The sequence below is a fragment of the Lepidochelys kempii genome, chromosome 3 (assembly GCF_965140285.1).
Source record: "Lepidochelys kempii isolate rLepKem1 chromosome 3, rLepKem1.hap1, whole genome shotgun sequence".
NCBI classification, from domain to species: Eukaryota; Metazoa; Chordata; order Testudines; family Cheloniidae; genus Lepidochelys; species Lepidochelys kempii.
The window spans coordinates 193,354,488-193,381,788 of NC_136382.1; the positions used below are offsets into that span (position 1 = coordinate 193,354,488).

The window sequence follows — 27,301 nt, forward strand, 5'->3', positions numbered from 1 at the left end:
AAAACAAGAAATAGACCAGATTTGTTTTGTATTCATTTTCTCCTCCCTCCCTCCGTGAAATCAACGGCCTGCTAAACCCAGTTTTGAGTTCTATCCTTGAGGTTTTGAGTTCTATCCTTGAGGGGGTCATTCTGTTTCTCGCAAAGCCATCCCCTTTGTTGATTTTAATTCCCTGTAAGACAACCCCTTAAGCCATGTCGTCAGTCGTCCTTCCCTCCGTCAGAGCAACGGCAGACAATCGTTCCGCGCCTTTTTTCTGTGCAGACACCATATCACGGCAAGCATGGAGCCCGCTCAGATCACTTTGGCAATTCGGAGCACATTAAACACCACATGCATTATTCAGCAGTATATGCAGCACCAGAACCTGGCAAAGCGAAACCAGGCAAGTAGGCAATGTCAGCATGGTGACGAGAGCAATGAGGACATGGACACAGACTTCTCTCAAAGCACGGGCTCTGGCAATGTGGGCATCATGGTGCTAATGGGGCAGGTTCATGCCGTGGAACACCAATTCTGGGCTCAGGAAACAAGCACAGACTGGTGGGACCACATAGTGTTGCAGCTCTGGGACGATTCCCAGTGGCTGCGAAACTTCTGCATGCATAAGAGCACTTTCATGGAACTTTGTGACTTGCTTTCCCCTGCCCTGATGCACACGAATACCAAGATGAGAGGAGCCCTCACAGTTGAGAAGCGAGTGGCAATAGCCCTGTGGAAGCTTGCAATTCCAGACAGCTACCGGTCAGTCGGGAATCAATTTGGAGTGGGCAAATCTACTGTGGGGGCTGCTGTGATGCAAGTAGCCAACGCAATCAAAGATCTGCTGATATCAAGGGAAATGTGACCTGGGAAATGTGCAGGTCATAGGCGATGGCTTTGCTGCAATGGGATTCCCTAACTCTGGTGGGGCCATAGATGGAACCCATATCCCTATCTTGGCACCGGAGCACCAAGCCGGCGAGTACATAACCAAAAGGGGTACTTTTCAGTAGTGCTGCAAGCACTGGTGGATCACAAGGGACGTTTCACCAACATAAACGTGGGATGGCCGGGAAAGGTACATGAAGCTCGCATCTTCAGGAACTCTGGTCTGTTTCAAAAGCTGCAGGAAGGGACTTTATTCCCAGACCAGAAAATAACCCTTGGGGATGTTGAAATGCCTATCGTTACCCTTGGGGACCCAGCCTACCCCTTAATGCCATGGCTCATGAAGCCGTACACAGGCAGCCTGGACAGTAGTCAGGAGCTGTTCAACTACAGGCTGAGCAAGTGCAGAATGGTGGTAGAATGTGCATTTGGACTTATAAAAGCTCGCTGGCGCAGTTTACTGACTCGGTTAGACCTCAGCAAAACCAATATTCCCATTGTTATTACTGCTTGCTCTGCGCTCCACAATATCTGTGAGAGTAAGGGGGAGACGTTTCTGGCGGGGTGGGAGGCTGAGGCAAATCGCCTGGCCGCTGGTTTCGCACAGCCAGACACCAGGGCGGTTAGAAGAGCACAGGAGGGAGCGGTGCACATCAGAGAAGCTTTGAAAACCAGATGCATGACTGGCTAGGCTACGGTGTGACAGTTCTGTTTGTTTCTCCTTGATGAAACCCCCTGCCCCTTGGTTCACTTTACTTCCCTGTAAGCTAACCACCCTCCCCTCCTCCCTTTGATCACCCCTTGCAGAGGCAATAAAGACAATGTTGCTTCACATTCATGCATTCTTTATTCATTCATCACACAAATAGGGGGATAACTGCCAAGGTAGCCCAGGAGGGGTGGTGGAGGAGAGAAGCACCAGGAGGGGTGGTGGAGGAGGGAAGGACAAGGCCACACAGCACTTTAAAAGTTTAAAACTTTAAAACTTATTGAATGCCAGCCTTCTGTTGCTTGGGCAATCTTCTGGGGTGGAGTGGCTGGGTGGCCAGAGGTCCCCCACCGCGTTCTTGGGCGTCTGGGTGTGGAGGCTATGGAACTTGGGAAGGAGGGCGGTTGGTTACACAGGGGCTGTAGCGGCAGTCTGTGCTCCTGCTGTCTTTCCTGCAGCTCAACCATATGCTGGAGCATATTAGTTTGATCCTCCAGCAGCCTCAGCATTGAATCCTGCCTCCTCTCATCACGCTGCCGCCACCTTTCAGCTTCAGCCCTTTCTTCAGCCCGCCACTTACTCTCTTCAGCCCGCCACCTCTCTTCCCGGTCATTTTGTGCTTTCCTGCACTCTGACATTGTCTGCCTCCACGCATTCGTCTGTGCTCCGTCAGTGTGGGAGGACAGCATGAGCTCAGAGAACATTTCATCGTGAGTGCGTTTTTTTCGCCTTCTAATCTTCGCTAGCTTCTGGGAAGGAGAAGATCCTGTGATCCTTGAAACACATGCAGCTGGTGGAGAAAAAAAAGGGAGAGTGGTATTTAAAAAGACACATTTTATAGAACAATGGGTACACTCTTTCACGGTAAACCTTGCTGTTAACATTATATACATAGCACATGTACTTTCGTTACAAGGTCGCATTTTGCCTCCCCCCAGCGCGTGGCTAAAAGTGGGGAACATTTCGTTCAGCCACAGGCAAACAGCCCAGCAGGAATGGGCACCTCTGAATGTCCCCTTAAGAAAAGCACCCTATTTCAACCAGGTGACCATGAATAAGATCACTCTTCTTAGGATAACACAGAGAGATAAAGAACGGATTTTTTTGAACGCCAGCAAACATACACTGCAATGCTTTGTTCTACAATGATTCCCGAGTACGTGCTACTGGCTTGGAGTGGTAAAGTGTCCTACCATGGTGGATGGAATAAGGCTGCCCTCCCCAGAAACCTTTTGCAAAGGCTTTGGGAGTACATCCAGGAGAGCCGCGAATGCCAGGGCAAATTTTTCATTCAACATGCTTGCTTTTAAACCATGTATAGTATTTTAAAAGGTAAACTCACCAGAGGTCCTTCTCTGCCTGGTAGGTCTGGGAGGCAGCCTTGGGTGGGTTTGGGGGGGGGTACTAGCTCCAGGTCCAGGGTGAGAAACAGTTCCTAACTGTCGGGAAAACTGGTTTCTCTGCTTGCTTGCTGTGAGCTATTTACAACCTCATCATCATCATCTTCTTCATCCCCAATACCTGCTTCCGTGTTGCCTCCATCTCCATTGAAGGAGTCAAACAACACGGCTGGGGTAGTGGTGGCTGAACCCCCTAAAATGGCATGCAGCTCATCATAGAAGCAGCATGTTTTCGGCTCTGACATGGAGCGGCCGTTTGCCTCTCTGGTTTTCTGGTAGGCTTGCCTCAGCTCCTTAAGTTTCACGCGGCACTGCTTCAGGTCCCTGTCATGGCCTCTGTCATTCATGCCCTGGGAGAATTTGAAAAATGTTTTAGCATTTCGAAAACTGGAACGTAGTTCTGATAGCACGGATTCCTCTCCCCATACAGCGATCAGATCCCGTACGTCCTGTTTGGTCCATGCTGGGGCTCTTCTGCAATTCTGGGACTCCATCATGGTCACCTCTGCTGATGAGCTCTGCATGGTCACCTGCAGCTTGCCACGCTGGACAAACTGGAAATTGAAATTCGAAACTTCGTGGGCCTTTTCCTGTCTACCTGGCCAGTGCATCTGAGTTGAGAGTGCTGTCCAGAACGGTCACAATGGAGCACTCTGGGATACCTCACGGAGGGCAATACTGTCTAACTGTGTCCACAGTACCCCAAATTTGACCCAGCAAGGTCGATTTCAGCGCTAATCCCCTTGTCGGGGGTGGAGTAAGGAAATTGATTTTAAGAGCCCTTTAAGTCGAAAAAAAGGGCTTCGTCATGTGGACAGGTGCAAGTTTAAATCGATTTAACACTGCTAAATTCGACCTCAACTCCTAGGGTAGACCAGGGCTTACTGATGCTGTGTCACCTCCCTATCCTGCTCACGGCTCTGCTCCTACGTCTAATGATGCCTTTACCCTGTTCACCACAACATCACACTGGGAGCTCATGTTGACGGGCTTCTCCACTGTGGCCCCGAAAACCCTTTCAGAGTCACTGCTTTCCTGGACACACTTCCCCATTCCAGAGGTGTGACCGGCATGCCCTGTTGCTAGCTATAGGACCTTGCATTTGGCTCTGGTCAAATTTCCTTGCTTTGAATGGGTCCAGTTTGCCAAATGAGCCAGATCCTTCTGTATCACTGCCCTCTCCTCATCAGTAATTACCACGCTGCCAGTATTTTGTCACCCATCAATATTATCAGCAGGGATTGTATGTTTGCTCCTAAATCACTGATAAAATTTTTTTTAAAAAATTTGTCCTTGAGAGCTTCTTCAGAGGCTTAGTACCCAGGACCAGCGCCCCACAGCACAGTGAGAAACGGACCCCTGCCCCTCCCCTGTCTCTGTCCTCCCTCCAGCGGCTGGGCGCTGTGACTCGCTCACCATAATTCTCTCCACCACAGCGACCTTAAAGCAGTGCGGCTCCAATGTGTCCTGTGCTCTCTGCTGTGCAGGGAGAAACGCAGGGTGGATGGCATGCAGGAACATGAGTTGCTGGTCCTCATCCTGCACCCACCAGGAGTGGGGTTAGGGGAGAGAGAGACAGTTAGCCAGGGACCTCCCTGCCCCACCCACACCAGCTGCAGGACTCAGGCCTGAATGGGGGACAGTGGGGTCCCAGCCATTATCCAAATCACCCACACCTCCTACACAAACAGGGTCAGGAACTGGGAAGGTGCATGTTGTGGGAGGAGACTCTGGCTGGTCTGTGACAAACAACCCTATTTCGGGGGTCCCAGATTATAGTGGAGAAAAATCCCTGTTAGAGCTGGTGGATCATCAGAGACAAAACGCTCTGCAGGGGGTCAGGGTGCTGGGAAGGGGTAGGACAATCTCAGTTCCAGCACAGCTGGGAAAGGTTTCTACCTTTTCTCAGCCTTGGAGCTACTCTCAGATGTTGTTCAGAGCAGCCTCCTCATGGCCATGTCCACGGCTACCTCCTCCTCGTCCTCTGAGTCCCTGGAGGTCCCTGCACCAGGGAGAGAAGGGAACAGGGTGACTCCTGCTGCCACGCAGGGGAAGGACAGGGGCATGGTGCGGCAATGTGCCCCCTTCCCACCTGCGGGACCCAGGGCAGATCAGGAACCACACTTCCCCCTCTCAGTGATGCCTTCAGCCCCCAACTCCTTCAGGAGCCCATAGCAAAGAGACCCTCCCTCCCCCACAGTGTCCTGGACTCACCCGCCCCCACCTGGAGCATCAAGGACCAAAGTGGAAGCATCTAGTATCAGTGGGGTTCATGTGGCTCAAGCCAGACGACCTGGGCTGGGGACCCGTCCCCACAGCACTGGTCGAGTGCCTGGGCCCAGGGTGTTCACAGCCCCCTCCTCACCCCTCCCTGAGCCCAGCCTGGTTCCTCACCTGGAACAAAGCAGCGGCGCACCTCGGCCTGGCTGCTGCCTCAGGCCCCGGCGCTGCTGCTGTCCCATGGGGAGCGGGCCGAGCTGCTGATGCTTGGACAGGGTTCCTCTACCTCCTGCCTTCGGGAGGCTGGAACGTCCTCAGTGACTGGGCAGTGCGATGCCTCCTGCTGGGAATCAGGGATGGAATTCTGGGGCCCGTGCTTCCCACACAACAAACCCCAGAGCCACCCTGCCCGGCTCCCCTACTCGGCTGAATCCTGCCTGCCCAGACACATCCTGGGACAGCTCCATTTCAGGCTAGCTGGTGCCCCTCCCACCTCACCACCTGCATCCGGAACAGGTTTCCTCCTCCAGAAGGCTGGGCGCTTCCACCTCCTGGCTCGGCCGGGAACTCCTTCCCCGCCAGAGGGGACAAAGGGACTCCTCTGCTCCTGGGGAAGATGGCAGCTGCTTCCCTCAGGCTCTGGGGCTACCTGCAGAGCCTTCTTTTTCAACATCCTCAGGAGCCTGGCCAGAATGGAACCGAGCGAGGAGGAGCCGTGAATCTGGGCCGAAGGCAGCCTCTCACTAACCGCCCTGTTTGGTCCCTCCCCATCCCTGTCCCTGACAGAGCAGCTCCTCCTCCCGACACAGGGGTGCAGGGAGTGCAATCTACACACACTGCCAGGAGTTCATTGCATCATCTGCTCCCAACGTGCCCCTTCATCGTTCCTGGTGCTGCAATACCCGGGAGTCCCCTCCTTTTCCAGCACTGGGGTCAGTCACAAAGACCACCTGTCACTTTGGACAAGCAGCTCCCTCCTGCTGTCCCAAGCCACACTCCCGCTCCAGGCTAGAGAAGGAACAGAATCCAGGAGTCCAGATTTCTCCTGGGAAACCATTCCCCACGTCAAAGTCCCTAGGCATAGCAAGCCCAGGGTCTCCTTGTTTCCCACTGATTTCATGCTCAGCAGCTCACAGGGTCTAGCCCAGTTCAGAGACTCTCAGCTTTGGGAACAGTCTCCCACAAGGGAAGGGCTGGGAGCCCCATTGCTGGGACCTTTCCAAACACACTGGAGATGGCTCTGGAGAAGCCCCTCCCCTGACTGAAAGCGAGGGACTCCTGGGGTCGCTTTGCAAATCAGATCTCCTTTCGGAGAGATTCTCTCACCCTCTTTCTGCCTCTCTCCAGACGGACGGGGGATGCCACAGAGGAACCCTAATTCCACTCACTTGCTCTAGGTGATAAAGCGATGCATAGTGGATGTCCATGGTTGCAAGCTGTTGCTCTCCCACCTCCTCATTCTCCAAGCCCAAGGCAGGCTGGAAACTGTGGTGACCTGAGGAATTACCCTGCCGAGCCAGCAGACAGGGTGGTGACACTGGGTGATCGACTAGCTGTGAAGAAAGAGTCTGTCTTATTGCCAAGAGATGGAGTAGCTCAGCCAGCAGCAGGGGGTGCAGAACACTGCCGTAGTGCAGGGGAGACAGCGCCTCCCAGATCCTGACATCCCAGCACTTTACACACCTTCCTGGAGCCTGGTGCTCTTATCAATTTCAAAATAATGAAATACAAATCAAATAGAATATTTCAGCTCTTCGATTAGGTCATAATCTGATCTGAGTAAACGTGATAGGACACCTCTTATTATCTCCTGCTCCAACTAATACTCTCCAATGGATCCCCATCCTCCCCGCACCGTGAGGTAGGTAAGAGCGGATTCTTATCCCTACTTGAAAGAGGGAGAAGCTAAGGCTGGGAAAGGAGAATTGACTTGTCTTAGGTCACACAGCCAGTCAGTGGCAGAGTTGGGAATAGGACCCAAGAGCCCAGACTTTCAGACTAACCATTGCATCTTGAATTTCATACATTGAATGACCTGAATAAAGAAAAGGAGTACTTGTGGCACCTTAGAGACTAACCAATTTATTTGAGCATAAGTTTTCGTGAGCTACAGCATCTGATGAAGTCAGCTGTAGTTCACGAAAGCTTATGCTCAAATAATATGGTTAGTCTGTAAGGTGCAACAAGCACTCCTTTTCTTTTTGCGAATACCGACAAACACGGCTGTTACTCTGAGACCTGAATAAAGTGTTCTCAAATGAACAACCACAGTTCAAAGAATTATTCACAAAGTATTTTAGAAGAACTGGAATGTTAGAGCGAATCATGAACTGCTCAGAAAACATTAATGCAGAGAAGCAGCAAAATTTGTCAACCATATGACTGGTTAGGTCTTATTTACTTGGTCTTAGAAGAGACCAACAAGGATCTGAGTCAACTCCCTGTTAATAATCCCCTACTCAGCCAATCAGGGTAGAGGGGAGGTAGGCTGCGGGTTCTAACCAGAGAGCCCAAAGGATGGCCCCGGTCACCAGTGGGGATCACTGTCCGAGCACTATTTCAGTCCCACATTTTTGGGGGACATCCCAGAATGGGAACTGCAGAGCACCCCCGGACACACACATACACATACCCCTCTCCTGGTGGTGGGATGGGGAACAGAGGGAAGGACAAGAGAAGTAAGAGATGAAGAGAAAGGAGGGAGGGATGGAGGAAAAGGTAAAACCAAAAGGACACACCATAATCTCCCCAGTGATTCTCAGGGACAAAATCCTAGGTGGGGAATAAAATTCTGCCACCTTAAACTAGTGTTTTCCATGCCTAGATTTCAGCTGGCACCAGATGGATCAGACTGAACAGGTTCCAAACCTCTCAGAGGCTCTTACCTTCTCAACAGGAACATCTGTTTTCTCGTAAAATCTGTAAAAGAAAAGGAGGAAACTCCAAGGGGATTTCTCCTCACGCTCAAGAACGTAAACCCAAATACTCTCTCGGTCCTCAAAGAGAGACCTTGAGTAGGAATCTTGCTGAAGCAAAGCCACGGGGATCTCTGACGTTTCCCTGGCCCTGTGCCCCTGTCCTGTCTGGATGATGTCAGCATCTCTCTGTGAGGTCACCACCTCCCCATCACCTTTGACCAATAGGCTGAGCTCCTGCAAAAGGCCTTTGTGATCTCATTGCCACAACCACCCCGCCCCTGCACAGCTAATCTTCTGACGCTGGCCAGGCACTTTGGAGGTTTGAATTACTACCTGTGGATAACCCCACTCAATGAGGGTTCATTCTGGGAAGCAAGCCGGCTAGACAGTAAAACATCAGAGGCTGCTTCCAATGCTACACTCAGTTTTTCAGAAATTAGGAGACTGTATGGCCAGAAGAGGCCATTACAGCATCTCATCTGACCCCCTGCATATCACAGGCCTTCTGTAGACCACAATAGCTCCTTTTGGGACAAACACATTCCAGAAAGGCATCTAGTCTTCATTAAACGACATCAAGAGATGGAGAATCCACCACTTTCCTTGGCGGCTAATTCCTGTGGTGAATCTTCCTCGCTGTTGAATATTTGTTCCTTATTTGAAATATGAATTTCTCTCTTTTCACCTTCCAGCCATTGGGTCTTGTGATGCCGTGCTCTGTTAGATTAACGAGCCACTTCATAGCCAATATTTTCTTTCCATTAAGGCACTTCAACACTTCAATGAAGTCACCTTTCAATCTTCTTTCAATAAGCTAAACAGGTTGAGCTCTTTCAATAGCTCACTAGAAGGCACTTTTCTCCAGCCCTCAGAACATTTGGTGGATCTTTGATGCCCCAGCTCCAGTGTCTCAACATCTTTTTCAAATGAGGACACCAAAACCGGATGCCGTATTCCAATCTCATTCTCACTCATGCTCTGTCACCTCCCTATCCTACTCACCGCTCTGCTCCTACGTCTAATGATGGCTTTAGCCCTGTTTACCACAGCATCACACTGGGAGCTCATGTTGACGAGCTTCTCCACTTTGGCCCCAAAATCCCTTTCAGAGTCACTGCTTTTCTCGACACACTTCCCCATTCTGGAGGTGTGACCGGCATGCCCTGTTGCTAGCTACAGGACCTTGCATTTGGCTCTGTTCAAATTTCTTTGCTTTGAATGGGTCCAGTTTACCAAATGAGCCAGATCCCTCTGCATCACTGTCCTCTCCTCATTGGTAATTACCATGCTGCCAGTACTTTGTCACCCATCAGTCTTCTCAGCAGGGATTGTATGTTCGCTCCCAAATCACTGATAAAAATTATTTTAAAAAATTTGTCCTTGAGAGCTTCTTCAGAGCCTTTGTACCCAGGACCTCCTCCCCACAGCACAGTGAGAAAAGGCCGTCCAGCCCTGCTGGTACATAGTGGAGAAGCAGAGAACAAACACACCTTTAAGACCTGTGCTGTCCATAGGCTCTGAAAAACATGTGGGGGTCAGCAGCTTACAAATGCACTACAGGCCTGTGTTGTAGACAGGTCCCAACGGTGTCTCGGTTTCCCACCCTCTAACATAGGGAGAACCAACAAAACCTTGATTTGCTCTATTTGATAGTTGGGGAAACCGAGGCACTCAGCATTGAAGACACTCACTCATAAGCCCAAATGCAGGAATACAAAATGGCAGGTCTTCTGATAGCCAGTCCTGGGACCTAGCCCCGCTTATCCTGGCCTCGCTACTCTAACTTTGGTCACAGCCTCCTTGGCTTTTCCTCCATGTCCCTTAACCCCACGTCACTGCAGAAGAAAGATTTTCTGTTAGCCAGCTGGCTCTAATACACGTGGATGTCATTCCAAAAGATGTGGTCTTGCTCAGTTCCATTTTATGGTTGGCGGAAGGAACCACTTGGTGACATTCTAGGGCCTGAGTTATACGGGCCAAAGGATTTCCTCTTCCATTGTGTCGTCAGCACCTTTGAGAGGAAGAAGTTGCTGTTAGCCCACAGCTTTCCGGTTTCAACCTGTCTCAGGGTGACATGGCCAGGAAAGGGGTTTGAGCTGAACTGCACCTAGCCCAGGTTATGCAGCTCCCTAGGGTGAAGGGAATAAGTGTGCGGGTCACGTGACAAGAAGCAGTATATGACTCAGACTCAGGCCTCTTGAGAGATATAAGGGCAGCCTGTGCTCAGCCAGGAGAGAGACCCCAAGGGGCGTAGGCATGGGAGGGGCTTGGATAGTCCTTGTAAGGTCAGGGACAAGCCAGCTAGGGGACAGGCTGAGAACTTAGGACAAGACCCTAGGAGGGAACGACATGTTAGTTCAGGTGACGGGGCAGACAGTCCACTTGGGTTAGGCTTCCAGGGCCAGACACCCACAGGTGAAGGTGATTGTCAGGGCTCCTGGTCTTCTTCCCCAGGGTAGATTTGATAGGGGAGAAGACTGATGCCGTAAGGGGGAAATAAGTTAACTCCTAGGTCACCCAGTGAGTTTATATCACGAATGCATAATCGGAAGGAGCCAATAGAAACATAGACTGCCCACAGAGGGAAAATGGAATGTCCCATGGAGGAAAGAGGCTCTCCCCGCCATTTCTTAACCTCGTGGGCTGTTCTCATGATCCCTTTCCTCCTTGGCTCTTTTGAAAGCAAGGTGCTCCTTGTTCCTCACTGCCCCATCTCCAAAAACTACTGCATGGTTCTCCTCATTCTGGCCCACTGCTGGCCACTTGTAGCACCCACTGTCCCAGGCAGCAGGCTTGACACAGCAGGTCTGGAAGTGTCTTCCAATGGAATGAAATAGAGGATATTTTCATTATATTGCCATGGGGAGAGGAAGAAAGAATAACCCACTTTCCTTTCTGTCTGTCCACAAGGCCATGATTTCCAACTTTGTGGAATGGGTCGATATCACTCATAAAGTCTCAAGTACACTCCATCTCATTTCTGCCCTTGGAGGAATCACACATAAACACCCTATGCAGGTGTGTGAGTAACATTGATTTTACTTTTAATCAATACCAAAGAAATTAAGAGGCTGGATCTGGCTGATGCAGGGTAGGCTCAAGTCGTCTTTTGGGGACTTTTCCCAGTACTGACTCTCACTTTGTTTCATGCTCCATCAAAAACTTCCAAACTTCACCTTCCGGGAGCAGAACAAAATCAGGACCCAAAGTAATATACTTTTGGTTAGAATGCAGCGTTCTGCAGGCAGCAGAGTGGATTCTCACCAACCCTCCTCTCGAATCCAGCAACAGAAAAGCCCGGAAGACACAGGGCAAAAGAATGCCTGCTGCACGAAGCATCATCTAAAGTCGCCTTCCAAGGAGTTAAAGAGAAGCCAGGATAAAAAAGGATTCAAAATTTACATTGTCACTGCTTCATGAGATAATAATTCGCTACCCAAAATATGCATCTGCAGCATTAGATCCGCGTCTGCAAGATAACAAAAAGCTCTCCTTGGCAAAATACGAACTCAGGCCTGCTAGGCCTTTTAGCCATTAACAGTATGAAAAGCTGTATCTTCAAGGTTTTTTCCCCTCTGTGTGGACTTGTGATGGGGAATACAAACCCCACATTCGGGAAGAAGGGGTTAAGGAGCTGCTCTGGCCTCAGCCAGCCCAGCTCCATCACACCTGCACGGGGTGCACAGACTGGACGAGGACTTGTGGGCAGACCAGGCAAGAGGAAGGACCTCTACCTTGAAGGCTCTGAAGGAAGGCAGGATCTCTCCCTCAGCAACTGCCTGAGGGAAGGGATGACCTGCTCCTGTTGCACCAGGGTTTAGTGTTCTGCCGCATCCACGAGGCAGCCACTGCAGAGGACCCAGCCACTGCCCCCCTCAACTCCCTGAGCTGTCTCATGCCCTGGCAGAGTGTCCTTACCTCCCCGACCCTGGCTGTGTTCCTGTAGCCCAGAAGCCTGCTCTCCTGGTGCCAGGCCCAGCACCACAGGTCTTTGGCCTCATGGATGGTCAGCCCCGGGAAAGAGACACACACCCACATCTGTCATTCTGGTTGCCGTGCTTGTGTCCTTCCAATCCCATTGGTGGCTGCACAGTGGGCAGAGTCCTCGCTGCGTGCCTGGCCCAACAGAATTGCAGGAAGTGGTGAAGAACGGAGATACAGAGAGACTCAACATCCAGACGGGGTCAGTCTGAGAGAAACTGCCTGGGGTCCCAGTCTCACTCTTCTATGGGGTGCCTTTTCCCAGCTGGGTTCCTTACCCGTCTGGTGCAGCAGCAGCTGGTAGAGCCGGTAAACCCCCTCCCTGGCCTGCCAGCTCATGTCCTTGGCTGGGTCACTGATGAACAGAGCCAGCTCTGCCACATGGTGACCCATCCTGGGGAATTCTGCTGCGTTCTAATGGAAGGGAGAGGGAGAGGGGACTCCATCAGCATTTCCCTGTCAGCTCCCAGTCCCCCCTGGGACAGGACTCTCCTTCCCCTCAGCCCCTCTGCAGGAAATGCTAGAGGATAGAAGCTAGAGCTAGACCCTTAATTTCCTCTGCTCCCAAGGGAGCCTGGAGCACAGGGATGTGGGCAGGGCCCTCCATGAGGACTTGCTTCCCCAGCTGCTCCAGGATGACACGAAGGCATGAGCCTAGAGCATGGTCCCCTTAAAAGCCCAGAGTCACCACTTACCAGGACAAGAAGTAATGGACTCAAGCCAAGCTCATTCTCTGCTCTCACTCTGCCTCCCCAAGAGGAACACTCCTAACCCACAGCCCCTGCAGCACCAGATCCTACAGCCAGTTGGAGCCAGCCCACCTATGCCTGGAGTCAGGAAGCTGGGGTCACAGGTCACTTACATCTAACTCAGGGAGGGTGATGGTGAATCTGAGGAGGGCTGTGCTGCTCCTATTAGCCCTGGCTCTCTCCTGCGACACCCTGGACATGATCCAGTAGTTCATGGGCTGCGGGAAAAGGAGGCAGCTCAGGATCAATGGGCAGGTACACGTATTGTGCAAATGCGACCCCCGCGTCCCGCATCCCCAGAGAGCTGAGACATTGTGCGCAGGGTGGAATATCTAATTCTTTGATTACAGGGCTTTAGAAAGGGATTGTTGCCCCCAGGACTATGCTTGTATCCTGCAGGTCACAACTTGTCATTGTCTCTCTAGATTGGAAGAATGTCTGGTGTTGGGGCTGGTCCCATCCGCCCTATACTCCCTCCCTGGCTCTCAAGTCCTTGGTTGGGTGAAGGGACTGAATGTGAGCACAATCCCCCCAGGAATCTCAGGGTCCCTTGGAGAGAAGGGCTGATTCTCTGGGGTCCTCCTGTTTCTCTAGAAAGGAGCCCATGACTCTTCTCTGAGGACGATCTTCTGGATCTCATAGGAGGGGTTCAGACTCTCACTCCCCAAGCCAGCCAGGGGCCCTGTGGTTACTGCGCAACAGAACCAGGCAGAGCTCTGGCTTGAAGTCCCAGCTCCTTCCTCAGTCCATCAAGGAGGAAGGGCCCGACACTGCATTGCACTGACTGCCCTGACCAAGGACAGACCACTGGGGGCCCAGCTAGGAGGACACACTGGAGAATGGATCGAAGAGTTAAGGTAAAATTGCCCCCACTCCTCTCATCGGGCTCACCTCCAAGATGTCGTGGAGCCTGTCGCTGTCTGGGGACTCTACCAGCAGGTTCCCCAGCAGGGCATCCATGAGGTTTGGCAAGACCCTATGCAGATCCTGCAAGCAAGGGAGAGCCATGGCTCAGAGCTAGGGAAACTGGGGCTACACCTGCCACAGGATGGGAAGAAGGGTCTCTGGGAAGCGCTGGTGAGATCCCCAAAACACATATCCTGGCCTCCCTCATTCACATCCCACTGCAGGCAATTAGCCAGGATTCATGGCAGGATGACAGCAGGCCCTTCGATCCATGATTTAAGCATGATCTACCTGGAGGTGGGTGGTGTCCTTCTCCGTGCCCAGGGTGAAGACGGCATGCGGGGCAGCTCGAAGGAGGTGGGTCTCTAGCTCTGGCTCCAGGGCAGCTGTCGTGGTGCTGGCAGGAGAGAGGAGCTGGTATTAGACCGTGCAGTGCGGAGACGGCACTGGTACCAACCCGGACGTGAAACTGCAGGGAAATAGGCCCAGACTGGCGAGAATGGAAACTGAGGCACCGAGCCAGGGAATGACAAGGCCAAGGTTTCCCAGACAGACAGTGGCAGGGTAGGAATAGAGCCTGTTCCCTGGACCCTGCTGCCCCCTCCTCTATTTGATTCTGGGAGTGAGCCTCTCCCCAAAGCCACTGCAAAGTAACTGGAGGGAAAAGAACGGCCCAGCCAGGAGAGTGTGAACCTTCCCAGCACCTCTGCCACAGGAGTCACCCTTGGGAGGTGAGCAGGGAGTGGGAGGGGCAGTGACTCCCAGCCGGGGGCCTCAGCAGCACCAGAATTCGGGGAACCGGGGGGAGGGTCTCGGTACCTGAGGTTGCCCACAGGAATCAGGGAGTTAGTGAGGATGGCGCTGGGTGGAGAGATATCAGGCAGCTCCTCAATGAGCTCCTGTGAGACCCAAAGGAGACAAGGGAGCGTGAGATTTGGGCCTGACTGACGCTTCTCAGTGAGGACATAACACAGCCAGCACCCCACACAGCCCGCAGGTCCCCCCACCTCCCTCCTGCTCCTCCGATTCCTATGCAGTAGTGACCAATCTCAGAATTTCTCCCATCTCTTCTCCCCAATCTTCAGCCCCAGCAATCCCTGCCCTCAGCTGCCCCCCCCAGCACCAACCATGCCCCATCCATTAGGCCGGGGTGACCCCTGCCCCTCCCATATCTCTGTCCTCCCTCCAGCGGCTGGGCGCCGTGTCTCTCTCAGCACAATAATCTCTACAACAGCCGCCTAGCAGCAGTGCGGCTCCAATGTGTCCCGCTCTCTCTGCTGTGCAGCGAGACACGCAGGGTGGATGGCATGCAGGAACATGAACTGCTGGGCCTCGTCCTGCACCCACCAGGAGTGGGGTTAGGGGAGACAAAGCCAGTGAGCCAGGGACCTCCCTGCCCCACCCACACCAGCTGCAGGACTCAGGCCTGAATGGGGGGTAGTCCAAATCACCCACGACTCCTACACAAGCAGAGTCAGGAACTGGAACAGTGCCTGTGGGGGGAGGAGACCCCGGCTAGTGTGTGACAAACACCCCCATCCTGGGGGTCCCAGATGATGGTGGAGAAAAGACCCTGTTACGGCTGGTGGATCATCGGAGACAAGACGCTCTGCAGGGGGTCAGGGTGCTGGGAAGGGGCAGGACAATGTCAGTTCCAGCACAGCTGGGGACTGTTTCCACTTTTCTTGGCCTTTGAACTGCTCTTGGGTGTTCTTGACAGCAGCCTCCTCCATGGCAACGTTCACCCATTCCTCCTCCTCGTCCTCCGAGTCCCTGGCGGTCCCTGCACCAGGGACAGAAGTGGGGAGGCTAACTCCTGTTCCACTCGGAGGAAAGACAGGGGCATGGTGGGGCAATGTGCCCCCTCTCCACCTCTAGGATCCGGGGGGGGGGATCAGACCCCACACTCCCACCTCTCAGTGATGCCTTCAGCCCCCAACTCCTTCAGGAGCCCAAAGCAAAGAGAGCCCCCCAGACTGTCCTGAACTTCCTGCGTGGTGCTTCACCCGCCCCAACCTGGAGCATCAAGGACCAAAGTGGAAGCATCTAGTATCAGTGGGGTTTATGTGGCTCAGGCCTGACACCTGGGCTAGGGATCTGCCCGCAAAGCACTGGTCGAGTGCCTGGGCCCAGGGTGGCTTCTCACAGTCCCCTCCTCACCCCTCCCTGAGTCCAGCCTGGCTTCTCAGCTGAAACAAAGCAGCAGCGCCCCTCCCTGAGTCCCAGGAGCTGCTGCTGTTCCATGGGGAGTGGGCCAAGTTACTGGTGCTGGGACAGAGACCCTTCACCTTCTGCCCTGGGGAGGCTGGAATGTCCTCAGTGACCGGGCAGGGCAATACCTCCTCCTGGGAATCAGGGCTGAGCTCCTGGGACCTGTGCTTCCCACACAACAAACCCCAGAGCCACCCAGCCCGGCTCCCCTCCTGGGTTGGGTCCTGCCTGCCCAGCCACATCCTGGGACAGCTCCATTTCGGCCTCGCTGGTGTCTCTCCCACCTCGGTGCCTGCGCTGGGAGCGGGTTTCCTCCACCAGAAGGCTGGGCGCTTCCACCTCCTGGCTCGGCCGGGAACTCCTTCCCCGCCAGAGGGGACAAAGGGACCGCTCTGCTCCTGGGAAAGATGGCAGCTGCTTCCCTCAGGCTCTGGGGCCACCTGCAGAGCCTTCTTCCTCAATATCCTCAGGAGCCTGGCCAGAATGGAACCGAGCGAGGAGCAGCCGTGAGTCTGAGCCCAAAGCAGCCTCTCACTAACCGCCCTGTTTGGTCCCTCCCCATCCCTGTCCCTGCCAGAGCAGCTCCTCCTCTCCACACAGGGGTGCAGGGAGTACAATCTACACAAACTGCCAGGAGTTCATTGCATCATCTGCTCCCAACGTTCCCCTTCATCATTTCTGGTGCAGCAATACCCGGGGAGTCTCCTCCTTTTCCAGCACTGGGGTCAGTCACAAAGACCACCTGTCACTTTGGATGAGCAGCTCCCTCCTGCCGTCCCAGGCCACACTCCCTGTCCGGGCTACAGAAGGAACAGAATCCAGGAGTCCAGATTTCTCCTGGGAAACCGTTTCCCATGTCAAAGTTCCTAGGCATAACAAACCCTGGGTCCCCTTGTTTCCCACTGATTTCCATGCTCAGAAGGTCACAGCATCTGGCCCAGCTCAGAGACTCTCAGCCTGGGGAACAGTCTCCCACGAGGGAAGGGCTGGGAGCCCCATTGCTGGGATCTTTCCAAACACACTGGAAACAGTTCTGGAGAAGTCCCTCCCTGGACTGAGAGCGAAGGACTCCTGGGGTCGGTTTGCAAATCCGATCTCCTTTCGGAGACATTCTCTCCCCTCTTTGTGCCTCTCCCCAGACAGACAGGGAATGCCACAGAGGAACCCTAATGCCACTCACTTGCTCTAGGTGATGAAGAGATGGATGACAGATGTCCAGGGTGGCCAGCTTTCGCTCACCCTCATCCTCATTCTCCAAGCTCAAGGCAGGCTGGAAAGGGTGGTGACCTGAGGAATTACCCTGCCGAGACACCAGGAAGGGTGATGACACTGGGCGATCGACTGGCTGTGAAAACAAGAATCTGTCTTATTGCCAAGGGACGGAGTAAGTCAGCCAGCAGCAGGGGGTGCAGAACACTGCCCTAGTGCAGAGGGGTGGGGGAAACCCCACCTCTCACTCCTGACATCCCAGCACTTTACACACCTTCCTGGAGCCTGCTGCTCTTATCAATTTCAAAAGAATAAAAGACAAATCAAATAGAATATTTCAGCTCTTCGATTAGGTCATAATCTGATCTGAGTAAACGTGATAGGACACCTCATACTATGCACTGCTCCGAGTGACACGCTCCAATGGATCCCCATGTTCCCCCAACCCTGAGTTAGGTAGGAGCGGATTGTTATCCCTACTTGAAAGAGGGAGAAGCTAAGGCTGAGAAAGGAGAATTGACTTGTCTTTGCCACAGACTGGCTGTGTGACCTCAGTTGGGAATATGACCCAAGAGCCCCGACTTTCAAACTAACCTTCGGACCTGGAATTTCATACATTGAATGACCTGAATAAAGTGCTCTCAAATGACCAACCACAGTTCATAGTAATTATTCAGAAAGTATTTTAGGAGAACTAGAATGTTAGAGCGAATCATGAAATGCTCAGAGACAATTAATGCAGAGAAGCAGCAAAATTTGTCAACCATATGGCTGGTTATGACTTATTTCCTTGGTCTTAAAGGAGATCAACAAGACTTGAGTCTCCTCCCTGTCAATAACCCCCTGCTCAGCCAATCAGGGTAGACGGGTGGGAGGCTGCAGGTTCTCACCAGAGAGCACAAAGGATGGCCCCAGTCACCAGTGGGGATCACTGTCCGAGCATTATTTCAGTCCCACATTTTTGGGTGGACATCCCACAATGGCAGCTGCAGAGCACCCCCCAGGACACACACAAACACACACACCCCTCTCCTGGAGGTGGGAAGGGAACAGGGGAAAGGACAAAAGAAGTAAGAGATGAAGAGAAAGGAGGGAGGGATGGAGGAAAAGGTAAAACCACCCAAAGGACAAACCCTAATGTCCCCAGTGATTCTAAGGGACAAAATCCTAGGTGTTTGGCTGAAAATTCTGCCATCTTAAACTAGTGTTTTCCATGCCTAGATTTCAGCTGGCACCAGATGGATCAAATGGAACAGGTTCCAAACCTCTCAGAGGCTCTTACCTTCTCAACAGGGACGTATGTTTTCTAGTAAAATCAGTAAAAGGAAAGGAGAAAACTTCAAAGAGGTTCCTCCTCGTGCTCACGTACGTGAACCCTAATACTCTCTCAGTCCTCAAAGAGAGACCTCGAGAAGGAGACTTGCTGAAGCAAAGCCACAGGGATCTCTGACGTTTCCCTGGACCTGCACCCCTGTCCTGCCTGGCTGATGTCAGCATCTCTCTGTGAGGTCACCACCTCCCCATCACCTTTGACCAATAGGCTGAGCTCCTGCAAAAGGCCTTTGTGATCTCTCTGACACACCCACCCCTCTCCTGCACAGCTAATGTCCTGCTTCTGGCCAGACACTTTGGAGGTTTCAGCTACTAGTACCCTGTGGATCATCCCACTCAATGAGGGTTCATTCCAGGAAGGAAGCCGGCTAGACAGTAAAACATCAGAGGCTGCTCCCAATTCTACACTCAGTTTTTCAGAAATTAGGAGACTGTATGGCCAGAAGAGGCCATTACAGCATCTCATCTGAACCCCTGCATATCACAGGCCTCCTGTATACCACAATAGCTCCTGTCGGGGCAAACAGATTCCAGGTAGGCATCTAGTCTTCATTAAAGACATCAAGAGATGGAGAATCCACCACTTTCCTTGGTGGCTAGTTCCTGTGGAGAATCATCCTCGCTGTTCAATATTTGTTCCTTATTTGAAATATGAATTTCTTTCTTTTCAACTTCCAGCCATTGGGTATCGTGATGCCGTGCTCTGCTAGATTAAGGAGCCCCTTCATACCCAATATTTTCTCTCCATTAAGGCACTTCAACACTTCAATAGCTCACTAGAAGGCATTTTTCTCCAGCCCTCAGAACATTTGCTGGCTCTTTGATGCCCCAGCTCCAAGGTCTCAACATCTTTTTCAAATGAGGACACCAAAACCGGATGCCGTATTCCAATCTCAGTCTCACTCATGGTCTGTCACCTCCCTATCCTACTCACCGCTCTGCTCCTACGTCTAATGATGGCTTTAGCCCTGTTCACCACAGAATCACACTGGGAGCTCATGATGACAGGCTTCTCCACTATGGCCCCGAAAACCCTTTCAGAGTCACTGCTTTCCTGGATATACTTCCCCATTCTGGAGGTGTGACAGGCATGCCCTGTTGCTAGCTATAGGACCTTGCATTTGGCTCTGGTCAAATTTCTTTGCTTTGAATGGGTTCAGTTTGCCACCCACCAGTCACCCACCAGTGTATTTTGTCACCCACCAGTCTTCTCAGCAGGGATTGTATGTTTGCTCTCAAATCACTGATAAAAATTATTTTAAAAATTCCTCCTTGATATCTTCTTCAGAGCCTTAGTACCCAGAACCTGCGCCCCACAGCACAGTGAGAAAAGGACCCCTTCCCCTCCCATGCCTCTGTCCTCCCTCCAGCGGCTGGGCGCTGTGTCTCGCTCACCACAGTCCTCTCCACCACAGCCGCCTTGCAGCAGTGCGACTCCAATGTGTCCTGTGCTCTCTTCCGTGTAGCGAATCACGCGGGGTGGATGGCATCCAGGAACATGAGCTGCTGGGCCTTGTCCTGCACAAACCAGGAGTGGGGTTAGGGGAGAGAGAGCCAGTTAGCCAGGGACCTCCCTGCCCCACCCACACCAGCTGCAGGACTCAGGCCTGAATGGGGGATAGTGGGGACCCAGCCATTGTCCAAATCAACCACAACCCCTACACAAACAAGGTCAGGAACTGGGACAGTGCATGTTGGGGGAGGAGACCCTGGCTGGTCTGTGACAAACACCCCTATTTAGGGGGTCCACGATCATAGAGGAGAAAAGTCCCTGTTAGAGCTGTTAGAGCTCTGCAGGGGGTCAGGGTGCTGGGAAGGGGCAGGACAATCTCCGTTCCAGCACAGCTGGGAAAGGTTTCTACCTTTTCTCGGCCTTGGAACTGCTCTCGGATGTTCCTGAGAGCAGCCTCCTCATGGCCATGTCCACGGCTACCTCCTCCTCGTCCTCTGAGTCCCTGGAGGTCCCTGCACCAGGGAGAGAAGGGGACAGGGTGACTCCTGCTGCCACGAGGGGAAAGGACATAGGCATGGTGGGGCAATGTGCCCCCTTCCCACCTGCGGGACCCAGGGCAGATCAGGACCCACACTTCCCCCTCTCAGTGATGCCTTCAGCCCCCAACTCCTTCAGAAGCCCATAGCAAAGAGACCCTCCCTCCCCCACAGTGTCCTGGACTCACCTGCCCCCACCTGGAGCATCAAGGACCAAAGTGGAAGCATCTAGTATCAGTGGGGTTCATGTGGCTCAAGCCAGACACCTGGGCTGGGGACCCGTCCCCACAGCACTGGTCGAGTGCCTGGGCCCAGGGTGTTCACAGCCCCCTCCTCACCCCTCCCTGAGCCCAGCCTGGTTCCTCACCTGGAACAAAGCAGCGGCGCACCTCGGCCTGGCTGCTGCCTCAGGCCCCGGCGCTGCTGCTGTCCCATGGGGAGCGGGCCGAGCTGCTGGTGCTTGGACAGGGTTCCTCCACCTCCTGCCTTCGGGAGGCTGGAAGGTCCTCAGTGACTGGGCAGGGCGATGCCTCCTGCTGGGAATCAGGGCTGGGATTCTGGGGCCCGTGATTCCCAAACAACAAGCCCCAGGGCCACCCTGCCCGGCTCCCCTCCTGGGTTGGGTCCTGCCTGCCCAGCCGCATCCTGGGACAGCTCCATTTCGGCCTGGCTGGTGCCTCTCCCACCTCAGTGCCTGTGCTGGGAGCGGGTTTCCTCCACCAGAAGGCTGGGCGCTTCCACCTCCTGGCTCGGCCGGGAACTCCTTCCCCGCCAGAGGGGACAAAGGGACTCCTCTGCTCCTGGGGAAGATGGCAGCTGCTTCCCTCAGGCTCTGAGGCCACCTGCAGAGCCTTCTTTCTCAACATCCTCAGGAGCCTGGCCAGAATGGAACCGAACGAGGAACAGCCGTGAGTCTGGGCCCAAAGCAGCCTCTCACTAACCGCCCTGTTTGATCCCTCCCCATCCCTGTCCCTGCCAGAGCATTCTCTCCCCTCTTTCTGCCTCTCCCCAGACAGACGAGGGACGCCACAGAGGAACCCTAATGCCTCTCACTTGCTCTAGGTGATGGAGAGATGGATGTCAGATGTTCAGGGTGGCCAGCTTTGGCTCGCCCTCCTCATTCTCCAAGCTCAAGGCAGTCTGGAAAGGGTGGTGACCTGAGGAATTACTCTGCCGAGACACCAGGCAGGGTGATGACACTGGGCGATCGACTGGCTGTGAAAAGAAGAATCTGTCTTATTACCAAGGGACGGATTAACTCAGCCAGCTGTAGGGGGTGCAGAACACTGACCCAGTGCCGGAGGGTGGGGGGGGAACTGCGCCTCCCAGCTCCTGACATCCCAGCACTTTACACAGCTTCCTGGAGCCTGCTGCTCTTATCAATTTCAAAAGAATAAAATACAAATAAAATGGAATATTTCAGCTCTTCGATTAGGTCATAATCTGATCTGAGTAAACGTGATAGGACACCTCATACTATGCACTGCTCTGAGTGACACGCTCCAATGGATCCCCATCTTCCCCCCACCGTGAGTTAGGCAGGAGCGGATTGTTATCCCTACTTGAAAGAGGGAGAAGCTAAGGTTGAGAAAGGAGAATTGACTTTTCTTTGCCACAGACTGGCTGTGTGACCTCAGTTGGGAATAGGACCCAAGAGCCCCGACTTTCAAACTAACCTTCGGACCTGGAATTTCATACGTTGAATGACCTGAATAAAGTGCTCTCAAATGACCAACCACAGTTCATAGTAATTATTCAGAAAGTATTTAAGGAGAACTAGAATGTTAGAGAGAATCATGAACTGCTCAGAGGCAATTAATGCAGAGAAGCAGCAAAATTTGTCAACCATGACTGGTTATGACTTATTTATGTAAGCAGTGTCAGGATGAGCTCCGCCCTGACATCTGGTGGTGAGGTGTGGCAAGTTGTGGAAAAGAACTTCAGGGGCCGAGCTCATTTGCATAGGCACACCCACCCCGCCCAGAATAGCTGCCCAAATGGTCACTTTGGCTGCTGTGGGATCCCCAGTGTCTCTGTTATTGGGGCAGGAAGAATAAATTGTTATTACCCTGATTATGGGAACTGTGCTTGGAACTGTACTTGGCCTTTTGTTATGATGGAGGGACTCACCATCAACTAAGTAGCACTCGCTAGGCAAGGGTCATGGGTTCCAAAACTCTGTGAATTGAGAGAGGTTTGGGGACAAGTATTAATACTTGGTGGTATGGGCCCCTTGGTGAGGGCCTTACATGTTAATTGCACTTCTTCCTCTCTCTATTGTAGAATGTCAGAGCTAATTTTGATTTCATTAGGAGTCTAGTTACAGGCAGCTGAGCTCACTTTGGGTTAATAGCGCACCAGTACTGAGGCTCCCCTACTACAAGCTGAATTCACCAAAGAGCTGAACTGACTAAAAGCTGAAATCACTGAGCGTTGTGTTAAGTAGTGGGGGAGCCTGAAGATATATTGTGGAGAAGTTTGCGGGACGGCGGGAGCTGCTTGTGGGCCGTGGAGCGAAGCTGAGCAAAGCAGTGCGTGGGGTGGCTGGTGGAGTGGAGCAGAGAGGAGCGAAGGCCTATGGAGCTGTGGGGCGGTCAGCTTCAGATCATGTAAGGTGCCTTTTACCCCCGCCCCCATCTCCACCCAGGTTGGGAGGTAAAGCTCTGCAGATAAACTTTTGAACTCTGGGGCTGCCCTGACCAGGGACAGAGACTTTTGGGTCATTGGACTTTTGGGACTTTGGGTGATTTGGGGTTGCTGGACTCAAGAACCCAAGGGAAAGGGCATGCCCAAATTTGCTTGGGGTGGGTTTTTTGCTCATGGGTTGTGTTATGAATCCTGTTGGTGGTGTTTCCGCAACATAATGCCACATTGTTTCTCTGTTATTAAAAGACTTTTTGCTACACTCAGGCTAGGTGCTTGCGAGAGGGGAAGTATTGCCTCTTGGAGGCGCCCAGCGGGGGTGGTATATACTTGTCCCAGGTCACTGGGTGGGGGCTCGAGCCGATTTGCATTGTGTTATTGGAATGGATCCCCTAGATATTGAACCCGGACCTTGTTGCTGCCACCTCTGACGGGCAGAAAGGTTGCATTTACTTGGTCTTAAAAGAGACCAACAAGGACCTGAGTCTCCTCCCTGTCAATAACCCCCTGCTCAGCCAATCAGGGTAGACGGGTGGGAGGCTGCAGGTTCTCACCAGAGAGCCCAAAGGATGGCCTCGGTCACCAGTGGGGATCACTTTCCGAGCACTATCTCAGTCCCACATTTTTGGGTGGACATCCCACAATGGGAGCTACAGAGCACCCCCCCAAGGACACACACACACACACCTCCTGGTGGTGGGAGGGGAACAGGGGAAAGGACAAAAGAAGTAAGAGATGAAGAGAAAGGAGGGAGGGATGAAGGGAAGGGTAAAACCAAAAGGACACACCCTAATGTCCCCAGTGATTCTAAGGGACAAAATTCTAGGTGTTCGGCTGAAAATTCTGCCATCTTAAACTAGAGTTTTCCATGCCTAGATTTCAGCTGGCACCAGATGGATCAGACTGAACAGGTTCCAAACCTCTCAGAGGCTCTTACCTTCTCAACAGGGACGTCTGTTTTCTAGTAAAATCAGTAAAAGGAACTTCAAAGAGGTTCCTCCTCGTGCTCACGTACGTGAACCCTAATACTCTCTCAGTCCTCAAAGAGAGACCTCAAGAAGGAGACTTGCTGAAGCAAAGCCACAGGGATCTCTGACGTATCCCTGGACCTGCACCCCCGTCCTGCCTGGCTGATGTCAGCATCTCTCTGTGAGGTCACCACCTCCCCATCACCTTTGACCAATAGGCTGAGCTCCTGCAAAAGGCCTTTGTGATCTCACTGCCACAACCACCCCTCCCCTGCACAGCTAATCTCCTGACGCTGGCCAGACACTTTGGAGGTTTGAATTACTCCCTGTGGATCACCCCACTCAATGAGGGTTCATTCTGGGAAGCAAGCCGGCTAGACAGTAAAACATCAGGGACTGCTTCCAATGCTACACTCAGCAACACTTCAATGAAGTCACCTCTCAATCTTCTTTCAATAAGCTAAACAGGTTGAGCTCTTTCAATAGCTCACTAGAAGGCATTTTTCTCCAGCCCTCAGAACATTTGCTGGCTCTTTGTTGCCCCAGCTCCAAGGTCTCAACATCTTTTTCAAATGAAGACACCAAAACCGGATGCCGTATTCCAATCTCAGTCTCACTGATGCTCTGTCACCTCCCTATCCTATTCACGGCTCTGCTCCCACGTCTAATGATGGCTTTAGCCCTGTTCACCACAGCATCACACTGGGAGCTCATGTTGACAGGCTTCTCCACTATGGCCCCGAAAACCCTTTCAGAGTCACTGCTTTCCTCGACACACTTCACCATTTTGGAGGTGTGACCGGCAAGCCCTGTTGCTAGCTATAGGACCTTGCATTTGGCTCTGGTCAAATTTCTTTGCTTTGAATGGGTCCAGTTTGCCAAATGAGCCAGATCCTTCTGTATCACTGCCCTCTCCTCATCAGAAATTACCACTCTGCCAGTATTTTGTCACCCAACAGTATTATCAGCAGGGATTGTATGTTTGCTCCCAAATCACTGATAAAAATTATTTGAAAAAAATTGTCCTTGAGAGCTTCTTCACAGCCTTAGTACCCAGGACCTGCGCCCCACAGCACAGTGAGAAACGGACCCCTGCCCCTCCCCTGTCTCTGTCCTCCCTCCAGTGGCTGGGCGCTGTGTCTCACTCACCACAATAATCTCTACAACTGCCGCCCTGCAATAGTGCGGCTCCAATGTGTCCTGCTCTCTCTGCTGTGCTGCGAGACACGCAGGGTGGATGGCATGCAGGAACATGAGCTGCTGGGCCTCATCCTGCACCTACCAGGAGTGGGGTTAGGGGAGAGAGAGACAGTTAGCCAGGGACCTCTTTGCCCCACCCACACCAGCTGCAGGACTGGGGCCTGAATGGGGGATAGTGGGGACCCGGCCATTGTCCAAATCACCCACACCTCCTACACAAACAGGGTCAGGAACTGGGACAGTGCATGTTAGGGGAGGAGACTCTGGCTGGTCTGTGACAAACACCCTTATTTTGGGGGTCCCACATCATAGTGAAGAAAAGTCCCTGTTAGAGCTGGTGGATCATCAGAGGCAAGACCCTCTGCAGGGGGTCAGGGTGATGGGAAGGAGAAGGACAATCTCAGTCCCAGCACAGCTGGGAAAGCTTTCTACCTTTTCTCGGCCTTGGTACTGCTTTCGCATGTTCTTGAGAGCAGCCTCCTCATGGCCATGTCCACAGCTGCCTCCTCCTCATCCTCCCTATCCCTGGTGGTCCCTGCACCAGGGAGAGAAGGGGACAGGGTGACCCCTGCTGCCACGCGGGGGAAGGACAGGGGCATTGAGGGGCAATGTGCCCCCTTCCCACCTGCGGGACCCAGGGCAGATCAGGAACCACACTTCCCCCTCTCAGTGATGCCTTCAGCCCCCAACTCCTTCAGGAGCCCATAGCAAAGAGACCCTCCCTCCCCCACAGTGTCCTGGACTCACCTGCCCCCACCTGGAGCATCAAGGACCAAAGTGGAAGCATCTAGTATCAGTGGGGTTCATGTGGCTCAAGCCAGACACCTGGGCTGGGGACCCATCTCCACAGCACTGGTCGAGTGCCTGGGCCCAGGGTGTTCACAGTCCCCTCCTCACCCCTCCTGAGCCCAGCCTGGCTCCTCACCTGGAACAAAGCAGCGGCGCACCTCGGCCTCGCTGCTTCCTGATTCCCAGGTGCTGCTGCTGTCCCATTGGGGGCGGGCTGAGTTGCTGGTGCTGGGACAGGGTTCCTCCACCTTCTGCCCTGGGGAGACTGGAACGTCCTCAGTGACTGGGCAGGGCAATGCCTCCTGCTGGGAATCAGGGCTGGGCTCCTGGGGCCCGTGCTTCCCACACAACAAGCCCCACAGCCATCCTGCCCGGCTCCCCTCCTTGTCTGAGTCCTGCCTGCCCAACCGCATCCTGGGACAGCTCCATTTCGGCCTGGCCTCTGCCCCTCCCATCTCGGTGCTTGTGCCGGGATCGGGTTTCCTCCACCAGAAGGCTGGGCGCTTCCACCTCCTGGCTCGGCCAGGAGCTCCTTCCCCACCAGAGGGGATGAAAGGACTGCTCTTCTCCTTGGGAACATGGCAGCTGCTTCCCTCAGGCTCTGAGGCCACCTGCAGAGCCTTCTTCCTCAACATCATCAGGAGCCTGGCCAGAATGGAACCAAGCGGGGAGCAGGCGTGAATCTGGGCTCAAGGCAGCCTCTCACTAACCAGCCTTTTTGTCCCTCCCCATCCCTGTTCCTGTCAGAGCAGCTCCTCATCCCCACACAGGGGTGCAGGGAGTGCAATCTACACACACTGCCAGGAGTTCATTGCATCATCTGCTCCCAACGTTCCCCCTCGTCATGCCTGGTGCAGCAATACCCGGGGAGTCTCCTCCTTTTCCAGCACTGGGGTCAGTCACAAAGACCACCTGTCACTTTGGACAAGCAGCTGCCTCCTGCCATCCCAGGCCACACTCCCAAACCAGGCTAGAGAAGGAACAGAATCCAGGAGTCCAGACTTCTCCTGGGAAACCATTCCCCACGTCAAGGTCCACCTCTGCCAATCGGGGTAGAGGCTGAAGGGCGGGAGGCTGCGGGTTCTCACCAGAGAGCCCAAAGGATGGCCCCGGTCACTGGTGGGGATCGCTTTCCGAGCACTATTTCAGCCCCACGTTTTTGGGTGGACATCCCACAATGAGAGCTGCAGAGAACCCCCCGACACAC

At 53.3% G+C, this 27,301-nt stretch overlaps 1 protein-coding gene across 3 annotated transcripts; it reads right to left on the reverse strand.

Annotated features, from left to right (window-relative positions):
• Positions 1 to 1,712: 1,712 nt before the first annotated feature.
• LOC140909645 (uncharacterized) lies at positions 1,713 to 27,025 on the reverse strand. 3 transcript variants are annotated; one of them, XM_078852335.1, is made up of 20 exons: positions 26,231 to 27,025; positions 25,738 to 25,840; positions 25,255 to 25,383; positions 21,548 to 21,709; positions 21,181 to 21,370; positions 20,368 to 20,470; positions 19,901 to 20,023; positions 17,145 to 17,309; positions 16,249 to 16,438; positions 14,573 to 15,536; positions 14,045 to 14,150; positions 13,739 to 13,834; positions 12,961 to 13,065; positions 12,036 to 12,233; positions 6,588 to 6,752; positions 5,374 to 5,542; positions 4,879 to 4,981; positions 4,396 to 4,518; positions 2,922 to 3,329; positions 1,713 to 2,369 (listed from the first exon to the last, which is right to left on the reverse strand). In XM_078852335.1, exons 1-3 carry the CDS (start codon positions 26,730 to 26,732, stop codon positions 25,266 to 25,268), a joined length of 723 nt encoding a protein of 240 aa, XP_078708461.1. In that variant the 5' UTR covers positions 26,733 to 27,025; the 3' UTR covers positions 1,713 to 2,369; positions 2,922 to 3,329; positions 4,396 to 4,518; positions 4,879 to 4,981; positions 5,374 to 5,542; positions 6,588 to 6,752; positions 12,036 to 12,233; positions 12,961 to 13,065; positions 13,739 to 13,834; positions 14,045 to 14,150; positions 14,573 to 15,536; positions 16,249 to 16,438; positions 17,145 to 17,309; positions 19,901 to 20,023; positions 20,368 to 20,470; positions 21,181 to 21,370; positions 21,548 to 21,709; positions 25,255 to 25,265. The 3 variants fall into 3 exon arrangements, with proteins under 3 accessions (XP_078708461.1, XP_073195540.2, XP_078708462.1); XM_073339439.2 differs by lacking the exon at positions 13,739 to 13,834; XM_078852336.1 differs by lacking the exons at positions 1,713 to 2,369; positions 2,922 to 3,329; positions 4,396 to 4,518; ... (7 more) ...; positions 14,573 to 15,536; positions 16,249 to 16,438 and adding an exon at positions 16,725 to 16,764.
• Positions 27,026 to 27,301: the final 276 nt, after the last annotated feature.